The sequence below is a fragment of the Coloeus monedula genome, assembly GCF_965178545.1.
Source record: "Coloeus monedula genome assembly, chromosome: 24".
Lineage (NCBI taxonomy): Eukaryota > Metazoa > Chordata > Aves > Passeriformes > Corvidae > Coloeus > Coloeus monedula.
In genome coordinates this window covers 1409046-1422259 of record NC_138804.1, presented here as the reverse complement: position 1 = coordinate 1422259, position 13214 = coordinate 1409046, and the positions used below count along the sequence as shown (strand labels likewise).

Genomic DNA, 13214 nt, shown 5'->3' with positions numbered 1-13214 from the left:
GACGAACCCCTCCCTAAGGGGCTCTCATCCCCCTTAACCCCGCCCTGGGAGCCCACAGCGCATCTCTAGACCCCAACCTTCAGCCTTACCCCTCTCCCAGGGGTTCCCGCTTCATCCCAAAGCACCCCGAGCCCCTTTCGGGGGTCCCAAACCTCCTGAAGACCCCACTACCCCAACAGCCCCTCCTGAGGGCTCCGCAGTCCCGCCCCGGGAGGTGTCCCAGCTGCCCCTGCTGGGGTCTCAAGCTCCCCCCAGCCCCTCTGTGGGGCCCCACGCGGGTCCCGGAGCCCCCCCAGCCCGTCCCGGGGGTCTCGGTTCTCCCGGGGGTCCCGGGCCCCATCCGCCCCTTGGCCCCGCCCACAGCACAGACCCCGCCCTGACCCCGCCCCCCGGGCGCGCAGGCCACGCCCCCAATCCAATCATCCAATCGGTGGGCGGCATCTGCACCGAAGCTCCGCCCCCGCCTCACCCCTCCTCCGCTATGACCACGCCTCCCTTCCCGTCCGCCAATCGCATTGCGGCGGCTGCCCCGAGGCCCCGCCCCTCGCAGCGCCGCGCCGCGCGCGCCGTGCGCACATCCGGCGCGCGGGGCGGGGGCCGGAAGCGGCGGAGCGGGAGCGGCGGGGCTGGGCGGCGCCGGGAGCGGCGGAGCGGGAGCGAGGTGAGCGGGCACCGGGACACGGCCGCATCTGAGGGAGGGAGGGAGCGAGCACCGGCACCGGGACACGGCCGCATCTGAGGGAGAGAGGGAGCGAGCACCAGCGCCGGGACACGGCCGCATCTGAGGGAGGGAGGGAGCGAGCACCGGCACCGGGACACGGCCGCATCTGAGGGAGGGAGGGAGCGAGCACCGGCACCGGGACACGGCCGCATCTGAGGGAGGGAGGGAGCGAGCACCGGCACCGGGACACGGCCGCATCTGAGGGAGGGAGGGAGCGAGCACCGGCACCGGGACGCGGCCGCATCTGAGGGAGGGAGGGAGCGAGCACCGGCACCGGGACACGGCCGCATCTGAGGGAGGGAGCGGCCACCGGGACGCGGCCGCATCTGAGGGAGGAAGGGAGCGGGCACCGGCACCGGGACACGGCCAGACCCGCGGCTGAGAGTGAGCAGGACCCGGCACCGGGACACGGCCCAGCCCCCGGGACGGTATCGCGGGCCGGGAGCGGGGACCGGAGGAACGCGGCCGCTCCCCGGCGGGCCCGTGAGCCTTACCCGGGGCAGGGGTCCGCACCCGCCCGGGCTGGGGGATCCCGGCGGGCCGGGAAGCTGGAGGGGCCCGGTTGCGAGGGTAGATGCCCTAAACGCTGTGATTTGGGGTTAATTTGGGCACAGAACGGTGCGCGCTCCCCCGCGGGGCTGTTCCCGGGGGGCCCTGCAGGAGCGGGCGGGGCGGGTTCGGTAACCGGGGCTGCACCGGGACGGGCAGGGCAGTGCCAGGTGACCGATCCGGCTGTTCCCCGGTTTGCCGCAGCCTGGAGCGAGGATTTTTGTGCTCCGCACCCCGGGTACCGTCTCCATCTTCCCGGGGTGGTTCCTGTGCGCAGCCTGTTGCTGCTTCCTCCTCTGCGTTTTGCGTTTTGCGGGTGGTTAGGATGGGATAAATGTGTGATTCCTTTGGATTTCGTGATAGTGAAGTGGAAAAATGATAATGATAGCGTTGTTTTGCACATCGGGTTCTGGAATTCCCCCAGAGCTGCGCTGTAGATGCCCTGAAAAACAAGGAATCCGTGGCATCAAGGCACTGCTGTGTGTGCCCGTTCTCTTCCAGAGGCGATCCTTGTGTCCCTGGAATATTGCTGAGCTTTCTGAAAGCCAAAAATACCCCCTATTATCCATGCAGAAAGTTCAGCCAAGCGGCCCGTGCTGGAGCAGGCACAGGAGGGATGCTGAGCAGCTTCCATGCTCGGAATTCCTGATATGGAGCTTGGTGCTGCATCCAATTTAGCTCAGATCCCAGATCCTTAGCTACTTCCCTGGTGGATTCATCACCCTGACAGGGAAAGGAAGTGAGAGGAGTGTAACAACAGAGGCTGGCAAGTGCAAACCTCCTAATTCAGATAATTGTCTGAAAAAAGGAGCCTTTGCTCCGGTGCCGAGCTGTAACCACCTCTTAACATGTGAGTAAAACACCAAATAACATTTTTAATGGCTCCAGGAGGATTTGTTATATGGGAAAGCTGGAATAGGGGCCAGATGGATTTTTTTTTTTTTTTTAAAGCACTCTTGGTTTTCTAAATAAAGTGGATCTGAAATAGCAGGAGCAGCCACCACGGGTTCTGGCGCAATGTCAGCAAGTATTGTTGGACTCTAAACAGCTGAGATCTCTGTCCTGGCAGCTGCTGGGACCAGCAATAGCTGTCTTGTATTCATGGCTGCTCCTGACCACTGGCTAAATTCAGGCATTTGACTCCTGCCTTGATGAGCTGAACTGTTTAAAGGAAAAAAAAAAAGAAAAAATTCTTTGGGCTTTTGGCAGATATAAATGTTGGAAATCATCTGGTAGCTGATCCCCTGAGATATTCCAGTGTCAGCTCAGAAATAAACTGTGGTATGTTCCTAATTTAGTTGTCCCATCTTTATTTCTTTTGCCTGTAGAAACAGGAAGTAGCTGATGCAAATTCCGTGGTGCTGACAGCAGTTTGTCGGGCTCGGTGTGAGCAGAAGCGTAGGTTTGACTTGCTTGGGCTATAAAACCAACATTTGTGTCTTCCAGAATGTCTAAGAAAGGGCTCAGGTTAATGTGCTGTCTCAGGCAAGCAAATAATTTCATTTATGGTGGTTTTAGGAGAATTTGCTCGCTCTGAGGCTGGCACAGGTCAGCTCCTCGATGTTCCCCAAACAGGAAGCTCCTCTTGCTGTGATGTGCAGGGCTGCCTTTGGGGTAACCGATGTTTTTACCAATAAAATCCCTTCCTTTGATTGCTCTGCTCAGCCTGGTTGTGGGTGCAGCCTGTTCGTGGCACATTGTGTCCAGAGCCGTGTCCAGAGCCGTGTTCCCAGGCCGTGATGGGAATAAAGGGCAGTTGATAGATGAACAAATGTGCTGTGAAAAGAAACGGCCCCTCTGGCCGCGGGTGAAATGTGTGTTTGCTGCTTCCGCTCCGTTGGTAATCAAAGTTCAATTGAATTTAAACAAGACCTGGATTTAAATCCTGTGTTGTGGTCCTGGAAGGGAGAGCTGCATCTCCACTCTGGCAGAGAACTCCAACCCTGCACAGGGAGCTGGAAAAGTCTCCCTCATCCCTCTGGAGCACAGGGTGATGTGCAGAACAAAAATGACTCCTGGATTGATCTGCATGTCTCATCTTCCTCTTCTGAGAAGGGAGATGAGATCTGGTTGTTTGCACTGAGACCTGTGAAGTCAATTTGCACTTTCTGTCCAATTATTTCACATTGAAACAGCCCAGTAGACAAAACACTGTCTAGATGCACTCCAGGCAGGTTCACTTTGTGACTGTTTTTATTTTCCTTACTAAACGTGAACCTCTGGGTTGCAAAACTCTGATTTATTTACAGCTCAATCTTTTTAATTCATTATTTGTGGGTATCCAGGCAGCAGAAATAGCTGCGACCACAGGGCAAAGAGCACAGGGAGGGTGAGTCAAGAGGAGGGACTGAGATCCAGGATTTCGGGTTGCCTGCACTTAGCTCTCATTTAGCTGCCAATTTACCAACTGACTTATCTGTTAAGTTGCCCTAATGCCACCCATTAAAAGGAAATTAAAATGAGTTCACCATCTGCCGGACAGCACCAGGTTTGCAGAGCTGGAATCGAGCACTGGGAGTTCATGGCTCGGGAAAAACAAGGAGGGACTTGTCAAATGGCAGGGGGAGTGCAAGGAATGCGAGTCCCGAGGTTTTGGGACATTAATGCCAGCCAGAGCTGAGGGGATGCGCTCCCTGCAGCAGCGTGCTGGGGGTAGGAAGCAGCCTTCCATCTGGACTTTGTGCTCGGTAATCCTGATCTGAGCTGCAGTTTGCGGCTGGGTAATGGGGCTGATCAGATTAGAGCCTCGCCTGGAATGTGGTGGGGGATCAGCGGTGCAGAACGGCGGCTTTGTGTGCCCGCTGTCCTTCCCTGTGCCACATCCCTCCGCCTCGCTGCTCTCCTGGCACAGCTTCCTTAACAGGTGGCTCTTTTGGGGGAAAAACCCACACTTTCTGAGCGTGCTGGGAGCGGGGGAGGCAGAGCCCGGCTCTTTCTTGGCTGTGCTCCCACGGGAAGACGTGGATGCAGCAGGGAACGGAGGATCCTGCGGTCGGGCTTTCTACATTGCACAGAATTAAAGAGGCAGAGCTGTTCATTACTGTGATGACAGGGGCGACTGCCGTGGAGTTTCAGCTTCTCTGGACTCTTTCTGTGTATCTGGAAGCCATCCAGTCGCTGCTGTCCAGTTTTATGTGCAGTCTGTCCTCTGGCTCACTCTTGGACAGGGGAGGAAACCGCTTCTCTTCCTCTTGGAAGGGGGGGTGGCCTCTCCCCTGCCCGCCAGGGCTGAGCTGCCTCTCCTGATGCAGGCAGGCAGGAGAGGGGTGGAAAACGGCCTTGTTTGTCTTGTGACATCAGTGCTGGGCTCATGACTAATGCTGGATGTGCCCCACATCCTCTGGGAATTAGGTGAAAAACGTGCACTTTGAAGCAGGGCTGAGAGGGCTTGTGAACAAAAGCAAAACTCGAGTGAGAACTTGAGGTTTCCTCTGAGAGGGGATCCGGTGTCAGTTCATCTGAGAAAACCCTGCCTTCCTCTTTGAGCATTCTAGGGAGTGTTTTGGGAAGGATCCCCTCCTCCAGGCAGGGGTTTGAGCTTCTGCAGGCTGCAGCAAGCACTTGAGAAGAAAGCTGTGTCCAGGCCACCATCGTGATTCATGCTGTAAAACCTTTTGATGAGTGGTGATAAGATAAAAATGCCGTTGGTGACTTTGCTGCTCCCTCCCTGCATTCCCTGGGCATTACTGTGCTGGGAGCATGACCTGCCTTGTTGCTTGGTGCAAAGCGGTAATTAATGGAAAGTTTATATGACTTTTAAGACTTTTTCCAGATGAGATGCAGCAAATGGCTTGTGTGTCTGAGTGTCTTTCCTGTGCAGTGGCTGCAGAGGAGGTTCTGCAGACACCAGAGCTGCAGAGGAAGAACAGGGGCGCGTTGTTGCAGAAGCAGCTCCGCCGCCTCAGCTCGTGCAGCTGCTCCCCTTGGTGTGTGCCAGGGTGGCTCAGGCTCTGTGCTGGAGTGATGCTGGCCTTACAAATGCTCTTGGGGGGAATTCAGGACTCCAGGAGGTCCTTCCAGTTGCATTTGGAGATTCAAAGCCCATAGTTTTCCCCTGGAGCATGTGAGATCACAGTGAAGCAGTTGAGCTGTGTGGTCACAGCTGAGATTTTGGCCAGGAGCTGAGTGCAGCGAGAACCTGGGCAGACCTTTGTGTGACAGAGTGGTGTCACTGCAGGGTTAGAAGATGAAAGTTTTATGTCCTCACACATGTAAGGAGTCCTTAAAATGGAATAGAAACTATTAAGGAGCGAGTGTGGCAACAGCAAAGGGGCTGTTGTGTAACCCAGCTGTCCTTGCTAATGTGAGGGTACGCTGCTGGCCGTCATCAGGGCGCAGAGCTGGGCAGGAATGATTCTTCTGGAACTGGTAGAGCTTGTACCACACAGCCATAAACCCTCTGTGGCATCTGAGGACGGAGGTAATTGTCTCCTGTCCGTGCAGGTTGTGGACAGCAGCAGACATGGAGAGGCTGGTCGAGCGGTTGGAGAAGGCTGTGGAGCGCCTGGAGACCGTGTGCCAAGGCTCTGGCAGGTGTGGAGAGGCCTCTGCCAAAGGTAAGGCCCAAAGCCCCTCCCAGGGCAGTGCTGGGGAGGGGGAGGTGAGGCTGGCAGCAGCTCCTGCACAGGCGCTGGGGCTGCGGTTGCTGCCCTGTGAAGATAAAAACTCTGCGGCTGCAGCACTTCCTCAGCTCCGGGCTGAGCCTCCTGCAGGTGGGAGGTGCAGCCCCGGGGGTGTGGCAGCCTGTGGGATGCTCCTGGTGATCCCTGAGCTCCGGTTCCTTCCCCACAGGAATGGCTCAGTACGTGCAGGCCTTCGATGCCCTTCTGGCCGGGCCGGTGGCTGAGTACATCAAGATCAGCAAAGAAGTCGGCGGGGATGTGCAGAAGCACGTAAGGACTCGTGTTCTCCCTCTGCTCTAGAAGTGCTGCCTGTCCTTAGGGCTGGAAGGGCCAAGTTGGCTGTCAGAGTCTGCATTCCTCTAGCACTGTATCCCAGGATCTTTAGAATCCCTGAGGATTCAAAGCAGACACCCAGATAACCTCCAGCAGATTGCCACCTACACACACACGATGAATCAAAGCTGCTCCTGGAAATCCTTAAATGCCTGGCTCTGTACAGACCTTGGTGCAGGCCTTTAGGGGGCCTGAAAATTCCCCAGCCCTGAGCTGTGGCACTCTGGTGAGGTTTCTCTGGGGGTGGGTTGCTCCTGGAACGTGCTTTGGGATCAGCGTGCCAGGCTCCTCGCTGCGGGCAGTGGGATGATCTGTTAACGTGGCACGAGGGAATCTCCCTCATGTTTGTGTCTGTCCTCAGGCTGAGATGGTCCACGCAGGTTTGATGAGCGAGAGGGCTCTTCTGGTGGTGGCATCTCAGCATCAGCAGCCAGCAGAGGTGAGTGGGGTAAATCAGCAATCAGAAACCTCTGTCCTCGGGGTCGGGGGTGGCTGTGAGTGTAGGGGGAACCTGGGCTGTCACAGCTGGGCCAAAAGAGGAACTAGAGGAGGACTGGGGACACTTGCTGAAGGCATGAACAGCTCTGGGTGCTCCCCAACTGGGCAGAGTCCTGGATGTTGGTTCTGAGAGCTGCAGAACTGGCATTTTCCAGTTGTTACAGCAACAAGTGTTGTGGAGCTGTCAGAGCAGCCTGGGGGTGTCAGCTCGCAGCCTCTGTCTCGAGTTTCACCTGGCACCAGCTCTGCTCAATCAGTGCTCCCTGAGAACCTGCAGACAGGATCCTGTTGGAGCCAGGAGCCACCCTGGCATTTGTGTAGCTCGTGCTTCTCATTGTGTGATGCTCAGAGACTTTCAGGCATCAGACTCCTCCAGGAGCAGAACAGACACTTGTCTCTGCTTGTCTCTGCTCAATGGCCTCTGAATAATCGCTGGGCTTTTAGGATTGATTTGTCCTTAGCAGGTAATTTAACACTTTACCCTGGGCTGCTGCTTCTCAGCAGGATGTGTGGCTGAGAATCTGATCTGAATGCATTGGCTTTTCCCTGCTGAGAACTGTTTTTCCTGAGCAACAGGATCCCACCTTGCTTTTCTTTGCAGTTATTATCTCGCTCAGTCATGGCTTCTGCTGTTACATTGTGGGAGCTGGATTTCTGTGCTCCTTTCCTATTCACTGCTAAATAGATCTGCATCTTTTCCCCCAAAATCAGCGTTGGAGGGTTGTTCTGTCCCACCAGGCTTGCTGGGATGCAGCTCTGTGCAGCCTCTAGCCTGAGAATCTGCTTCTAAATCCCACGGACACGTTATTTAAATAAAGGATTATGAACAAAGAACAGCCTTAATCTAGGGTAGCTCTTTGTGCAGGTTGTCTGGCAGGAGTCTTAATTCTGGAGCAGCCAGTTTAAAATGCAAAATGTGTGAACTCTCAATGCTTGTGGTGAAGAATTTCCCCATCCTGTGACTGAAATGTGCTGCTGGGCTGGAGTTTCTGAAAGTGTGGCCTGGCCGGCGGTGCTTGGGACCTCTCAGTTTTCATCTAAACAGAGGAAAGGGCAGCAAAAGGAGAAGCTGAGGCTTTGAAAAGCAAGTTTTGCCCAAATTTGTCCCTCTCTGCTGCCACCAGCAGGAGACTTTCCGACGCTAAAAGAAGGAAAAGTTGCCTAAGAGGCGTCTCTGGAAACATGGATCTGGCTCTTCGCTGTGCTCTGACCCCAGAGCACTTCTGGCACTTCCAGTCAGCATTCCAAGGGAACAGCACACAGGAACAAATTTTTACCATCCCAGTACTAAAGGATTGACTTGAGAAATGACTGGAATCCTGAAGTCTGGCTTGATGGGGGTGACCTTTGAACTCGCTGTGACTCTGATTGTGGGGCAGGCTGTAGGTGCCAGACCTGCCCAGCACCCCTTTCTCTGAGGCTGGGGGAAAGATTTAACAAACTGTCCTGGAACAAAAGAACCCAGGAAAGGCAAATGCTATTTCTGTCCTCGTTACTAACAAGCTTTGTCAGTGTCTCCTGGATTGAACATGAGTCACAGTTCTTGGCGTTCTCCCACAGCACCAATCTGATGGGAGCAATGACTTCAGCCCTGGAGGAGCTGGGCTGTGGGACCAAGCTGGGCTTGGAGAGGGCCAGGCCTGGGCAGGAGCTGTGGCAGTCACTTGGGCCAGTTAGAATCTTGTTGCGAGCGACCATCACCTCAGCTGTGCAGCCATTCCAGAGCCGTGCTAATTAATCTCCTTAATTGCTGCTGTCCCTGTGTGTTGTTGTGCAGAATGCGTTCTCAGAGCTGCTCAAACCCATCTCGGAGCAGATCCAGGCCGTGCAGAATTTCAGGGAGAAGAACCGTGGCAGCAAACTGTTCAATCACTTGTCAGCAGTCAGCGAGAGCATCCCAGCCCTGGGCTGGGTGGCCATGGTAAGGGCTCCAGTGGGGAGGGGTTTTCCTTGGGCTAGTGGGGAGAATCCTGGTGGGCTGTTTGGTGCCAGTGTGCTCTTTCTGCTCTAGGCCCCAAAGCCTGGTCCCTACGTGAAGGAAATGACTGATGCTGCCATGTTTTACACCAACCGGATCCTCAAGGAGTACAAGGATGTGTAAGTTCACCTTTATCTTGGGGATGTTGTTGAACTTGGCCAGCTGGGTGTGCAGGGGCTGCTCCAGCACCTGCCCACTGCTGCTTTCCTTGGCCTTTAACTCCTCCTCCTTTGATCTCCGTGTGTCCTCAGAGATAAAAAGCAAGTGGACTGGGTGAAAGCTTATCTGAGCATCTGGACAGAGCTGCAGGCCTACATCAAAGAGTACCACACCACAGGGCTGACCTGGAGCAAAACAGTGAGTGCTGGCTCCAGCAGGGAGCTGCAGGGTGAGCCTGGCGGGGTCACCACTGCACAAAAGGAGCTCCTTCGAGTGCCTTTCCTCTTCCCTGCTCTTCCAGGGTCCTGTAGCCACAGAAGGGGCTAAAGCACCACCTGCCCCCCCAGCTGGGGTTGCACCCCCACCTCCAGGGCCTCCCCCTCCTCCTGCCCCCGTGAGCTCCAGCACGGACGACTCAGCCTCGCGCTCCGCGCTCTTCGCCCAGATCAACCGGGGAGAAGGGATCACCTCGGGTACGTGGAGGGGCACAGGGAGGGAGGGAGCTGCTCTGCTGCTGGTCCTTGCTCTGCTGCTGGTCCTTGCTCTGCTGCTGGTCCTTGTTTTCCTGCTGTCCCTCAATGCACCTGCTTAGGAAATACATAAAAACCCATCTGGTCCCAGTCCGGGGCTGGCCGCCGGGGCAGTGCTTTCCCAGGACAAAGTGAGCACATTTGGGGGAGAATTCTCACCCTCTTCTGGCAAATGTAACACACCATGAACCTCTAGCTGGAATGGAGGCTGAGCCTTTTGGTTGCCTCTGTGTCTCTGGCACAAAAAGTGCGATTTTGCAGCTGTTGTTTGCGCAGAACTTTCCCCTTTTTTGTGTTACCTGGGGAGCACATCAGGACAGGAGGTTCCGGGCTCAGGGCTTCTTCCAGCTGCAGAATGGAAAAGCTGGCACACTCTGGTTCTGTGGTTCACGTTGTGTTCTTGTCAATATTGCACCAGCATTTCCTGCTTCCTCCTTCCCTTCCTGTCACACACACTTGGGCTCAACTTACAAAGAGGGAGTTTATTTGTGTTTTGTAACCACTGGTGTTTGGTGTTTGTGGAGCTGCACTCCTGGAGGGGAGCTGGGTCTCAGGTTTGCCCTCTCTTGCAGGCTTAAGGCACGTCTCAGATGACATGAAAACCCACAAGAATCCAGCCCTGAAGAACCAAGGGGGCCCCGTGAGAAGCGGCCCCAAACCTTTCACTGCTCCCAAACCAGCCTGTAATGCTAATCCCTCCCCAAAGGCACCTCCATTGCTAGAACTGGAAGGCAAAAAGTGGAGAGTGGTGAGTACCTGGTGCTGGCAGGAGTGGTTGGAGGGGTGGGAGCTTTGGAGCAGGGAAGGAGGCTCTTCTGGAGACCTTTCTCCTAAGAGGCACCAGCCTGAAGGCACCTGTTTGCTTTTAAAGGGATCTGAGTGGATTCATTGCTCTGCATTCAGAAAATGAAATGTGTTTCCCCTGCCTTTTCAGGAAAACCAGGAGAATGCCACTAACCTGGTCATCAGTGACACAGAGTTGAAGCAGGTAGCATATGTTTTCAAGTGCACAAACAGCACACTCCAAATCAAAGGCAAGATCAACTCCATCACCCTCGGTGAGTGGGGAAAACCCTGCAAGCTGCTTCTGCCTGCTGGTGCGTGTGCAGGAGCTGAAGCCTCCAAAATCTTTGTGCCCTGATCTGCTTTTCTTTGCAGATAACTGCAAGAAGCTGGGTCTGGTGTTTGATGATGTGGTGGGCATTGTAGAGATCATCAACAGCAGGGATGTTAAAGTTCAGGTGAGTTCCTGTTCTCACTGCTGGGTGTGGAGCAGTTGTATTTCCAGACCAGGAATGTGCAGCTGTGGAGAATATCCATGAAACACCATCAGTCCCTTGGGAAAGGGCTGAAATTTGTCTCTTTGAGCTGTTTCAGGGCTTGGGGTAAGAACTGAGGCTCTGTGAGGTAGCAAGAAACGTTTGGCTGCCAAAGCAGGAGGCCAGCAGTAGGATTTAATCCAGTTCAGTTTGGGCATCTGATTTGGGACGGTCAGTTTGCCCAGTGTTGGCTCAGGTTTTGTTCTAAAGAGATCAGAACAAGAAATTAACTTTGGGTTTTTACTGAAGGTGGCAATATTGAATCTCGTGCGTCTGCCACAGGGAGGGCTTGGAGTCAAACCTCTTGCCTTGAAAGAAAACACCCCAAAAAATGCTCTGGTTGTCCAGTTTTAGCTAATTCTGCTCTGGCCCTGCCAGGTCATGGGTAAAGTGCCAACGATTTCCATCAACAAGACAGATGGGTGCCACGTGTACCTGAGCAAGAGCTCCCTCGACTGCGAGATCGTCAGTGCCAAGTCCTCGGAGATGAACGTCCTCATCCCCACCGAGGGGGGGGACTTTGTAAGTGCTGCTTTGGGATCCTTCTGCAGCTCTGCTTGGGCCTGGGGGATGCAGGAGCTGGGGTTTGAGAAAGCCCTGCAGGGAGTGGTGCTTACAGGGAGGTGTGGAGGGATAATTTATAGAGGTCAGAGGTTGTGATAAAGAAAAAAAAACAGCAGAAAAGGTTGTCTGTAAATAAGATTATTGCTGGTTTGGGAGAGCTGCTTCTTCCTCAGGATCTCTTGGGGGCAGAACAGGCACCAGTGGTGGTACAGGAGGTACCAGAGCATAAAGCTAAGAAAAGAACTGCCTGAAGCAGTGGGAGTGGTTACTAATCTCAGTCATAAACTGATTTTTAACAACAGATTTCTGGTTTTTACCCTCCAGACTGAATTCCCTGTCCCAGAACAGTTCAAGACAGTGTGGAACGGTCAGAAGTTGGTTACCAGTGTGACAGAAATCGCTGGCTAAGCCGAAAAGCTCCAAGGCTCACACCCTCCCCTGGCCCTGCTGTGGGACAAATCTGCTTTCAGATGATTCTCTTAGATTTCTTGTACCTTTCTGCTCTCAAACTGCTTCTCTTCTACCCGAGAGACACAGCTGCCTGCCATCACTGAGATTCCTCTGCCTGGGGCTTGGGGTAGGTGGCGGGTCAGTGATTGTCCACCTCTGTCAGCAGGAAGGTGTATTTTTCTCTCCCCTTGTCCCATCTAACTGCACCAATCGATCAGAGTCTCGGTGAACTTCACAGCCAGTCCTGGCAGTTGGCTTTCAGAGTGTTGTTTTTGTATTGCCTTTAAGCAAAACTGTTCATGTGAGAGGAATGTTGTCCCCTTTTTAACGAGTAACGGTGTCTGTCGGAGTCCACAGTACCCAACTGCTATGGCAGATGTCTTGGGAAGGTCCTGGAAGCTGCTCATTCCAGCTCTCTGGAGCACTTGGTGGCATCACAGGACATGGGAACGGTTTTGTCGGACCAAAGGCTGAGGACCTGGGCCAATTCCACCCCAATTTCTCTTCCATCATTCCCACTAGCTCAGTGCATTCCTGATTGTGCCATGACAGGAGGCTTCCATTACCCAGTGCCACAGGAAGGCTGCAGCGGTGTCACCCTGCAGCCTGGCTGGGAGCTTGGAGCTGAGCACCTCTTACTCCATGAGCCCTCCACCTTCACAAGGGAACCTTTGCCCCAGGGCTTCCTTCTTGGAGCAGCTGAACTCAGGTTCAGTCTTCCAGGACGGTTCTTCTGAACCTGTCCCCTTCCCCCGAGGAAGGGCCTCCTCCATTCCAGGTCAGTAGTGCAGAGTTGTAAATACCCGAGCTGGATCAAGTCGGTTCATCGCTCTCCTCCTCATCTGCAATCAGCCCCCACAAAATCAACCCTCCCCCCTTTTTCCCCCCCTCGTTGCTTGGCTCTCGATTTTGGTGGAAGCTCGCAGCCTCTGTTCCAGGGCCCTGGAGCAGAGTGGTGGATCACACAGTACTGTACTGACCCATAAAGGGAGCTGCACGTGCTTTGACCTTCATTTTTCCAACGCCTCGGGTGGCATAAGCATATCTTAAATGCATTTCTTCTGTAAAGTGTCAATGTTCTTTTTTCTCTAGTACAAAACTTACAAAAAAAAAAAAAAATTATGCAAATTTTTTTTATTTTGAAACTGTCCTGTGACTTGTACTTGTCTTCTCCTGAGGCTTGTGGAAGAACCTTTCTTATGTACTTGAGATTATACAGAAGATAGAATAAAGTTAATGCCAACTTGCTCATTACTGTGACTCTTGTCTCTTTTTGGGGGCACCCAGGAGATCAGGCAGGACAAGATGCCCCTCTCTGCCCAACCCTGCCTTGATTCCTTTGAAGAGTTTCCCAGACTTTCCTCAACTCCCCTCCAATCACAGTCAGTAGTTGTCCAATCTTTTTTTTTTAGTTGGTTAGATGGAAAGTTCTTTATTGATTTCAGTTGTACAAAAGAACATAAACCAAGCCATTAGTTGAAAACTGTTCAA

General features: G+C 54.0%; 1 protein-coding gene across 1 annotated transcript; it reads left to right on the top strand.

The window, feature by feature from the left end:
* Positions 1-598: 598 nt before the first annotated feature.
* CAP1 (cyclase associated actin cytoskeleton regulatory protein 1) lies at positions 599-13107 on the top strand. Its single transcript, XM_082296505.1, has 13 exons — positions 599-661; positions 5714-5826; positions 6062-6162; positions 6587-6664; positions 8501-8644; positions 8735-8820; positions 8953-9058; positions 9162-9333; positions 9963-10138; positions 10325-10448; positions 10549-10631; positions 11088-11231; positions 11598-13107. The coding sequence occupies exons 2-13, from the start codon at positions 5733-5735 to the stop codon at positions 11679-11681; spliced, it is 1392 nt and encodes a 463-aa protein (XP_082152631.1). The 5' UTR covers positions 599-661; positions 5714-5732; the 3' UTR covers positions 11682-13107.
* The last annotated feature ends 107 nt before the right edge of the window (positions 13108-13214 follow it).

What these genes read in the sequence shown, in the direction of transcription:
- CAP1 (XM_082296505.1), top strand. Translation starts at nt 5,733, where the DNA reads ATGGAGAGGCTGGTCGAGCGGTTGGAGAAGGCTGTGGAGCGCCTGGAG. An exon ending in AGCATCAGCAGCCAGCAGAG is followed by an intron (nt 6,665 to 8,500) that starts GTGAGTGGGGTA and finishes GTTGTTGTGCAG; the next exon opens with AATGCGTTCTCAGAGCTGCT. An exon ending in CCACCGAGGGGGGGGACTTT is followed by an intron (nt 11,232 to 11,597) that starts GTAAGTGCTGCT and finishes TTTACCCTCCAG; the next exon opens with ACTGAATTCCCTGTCCCAGA.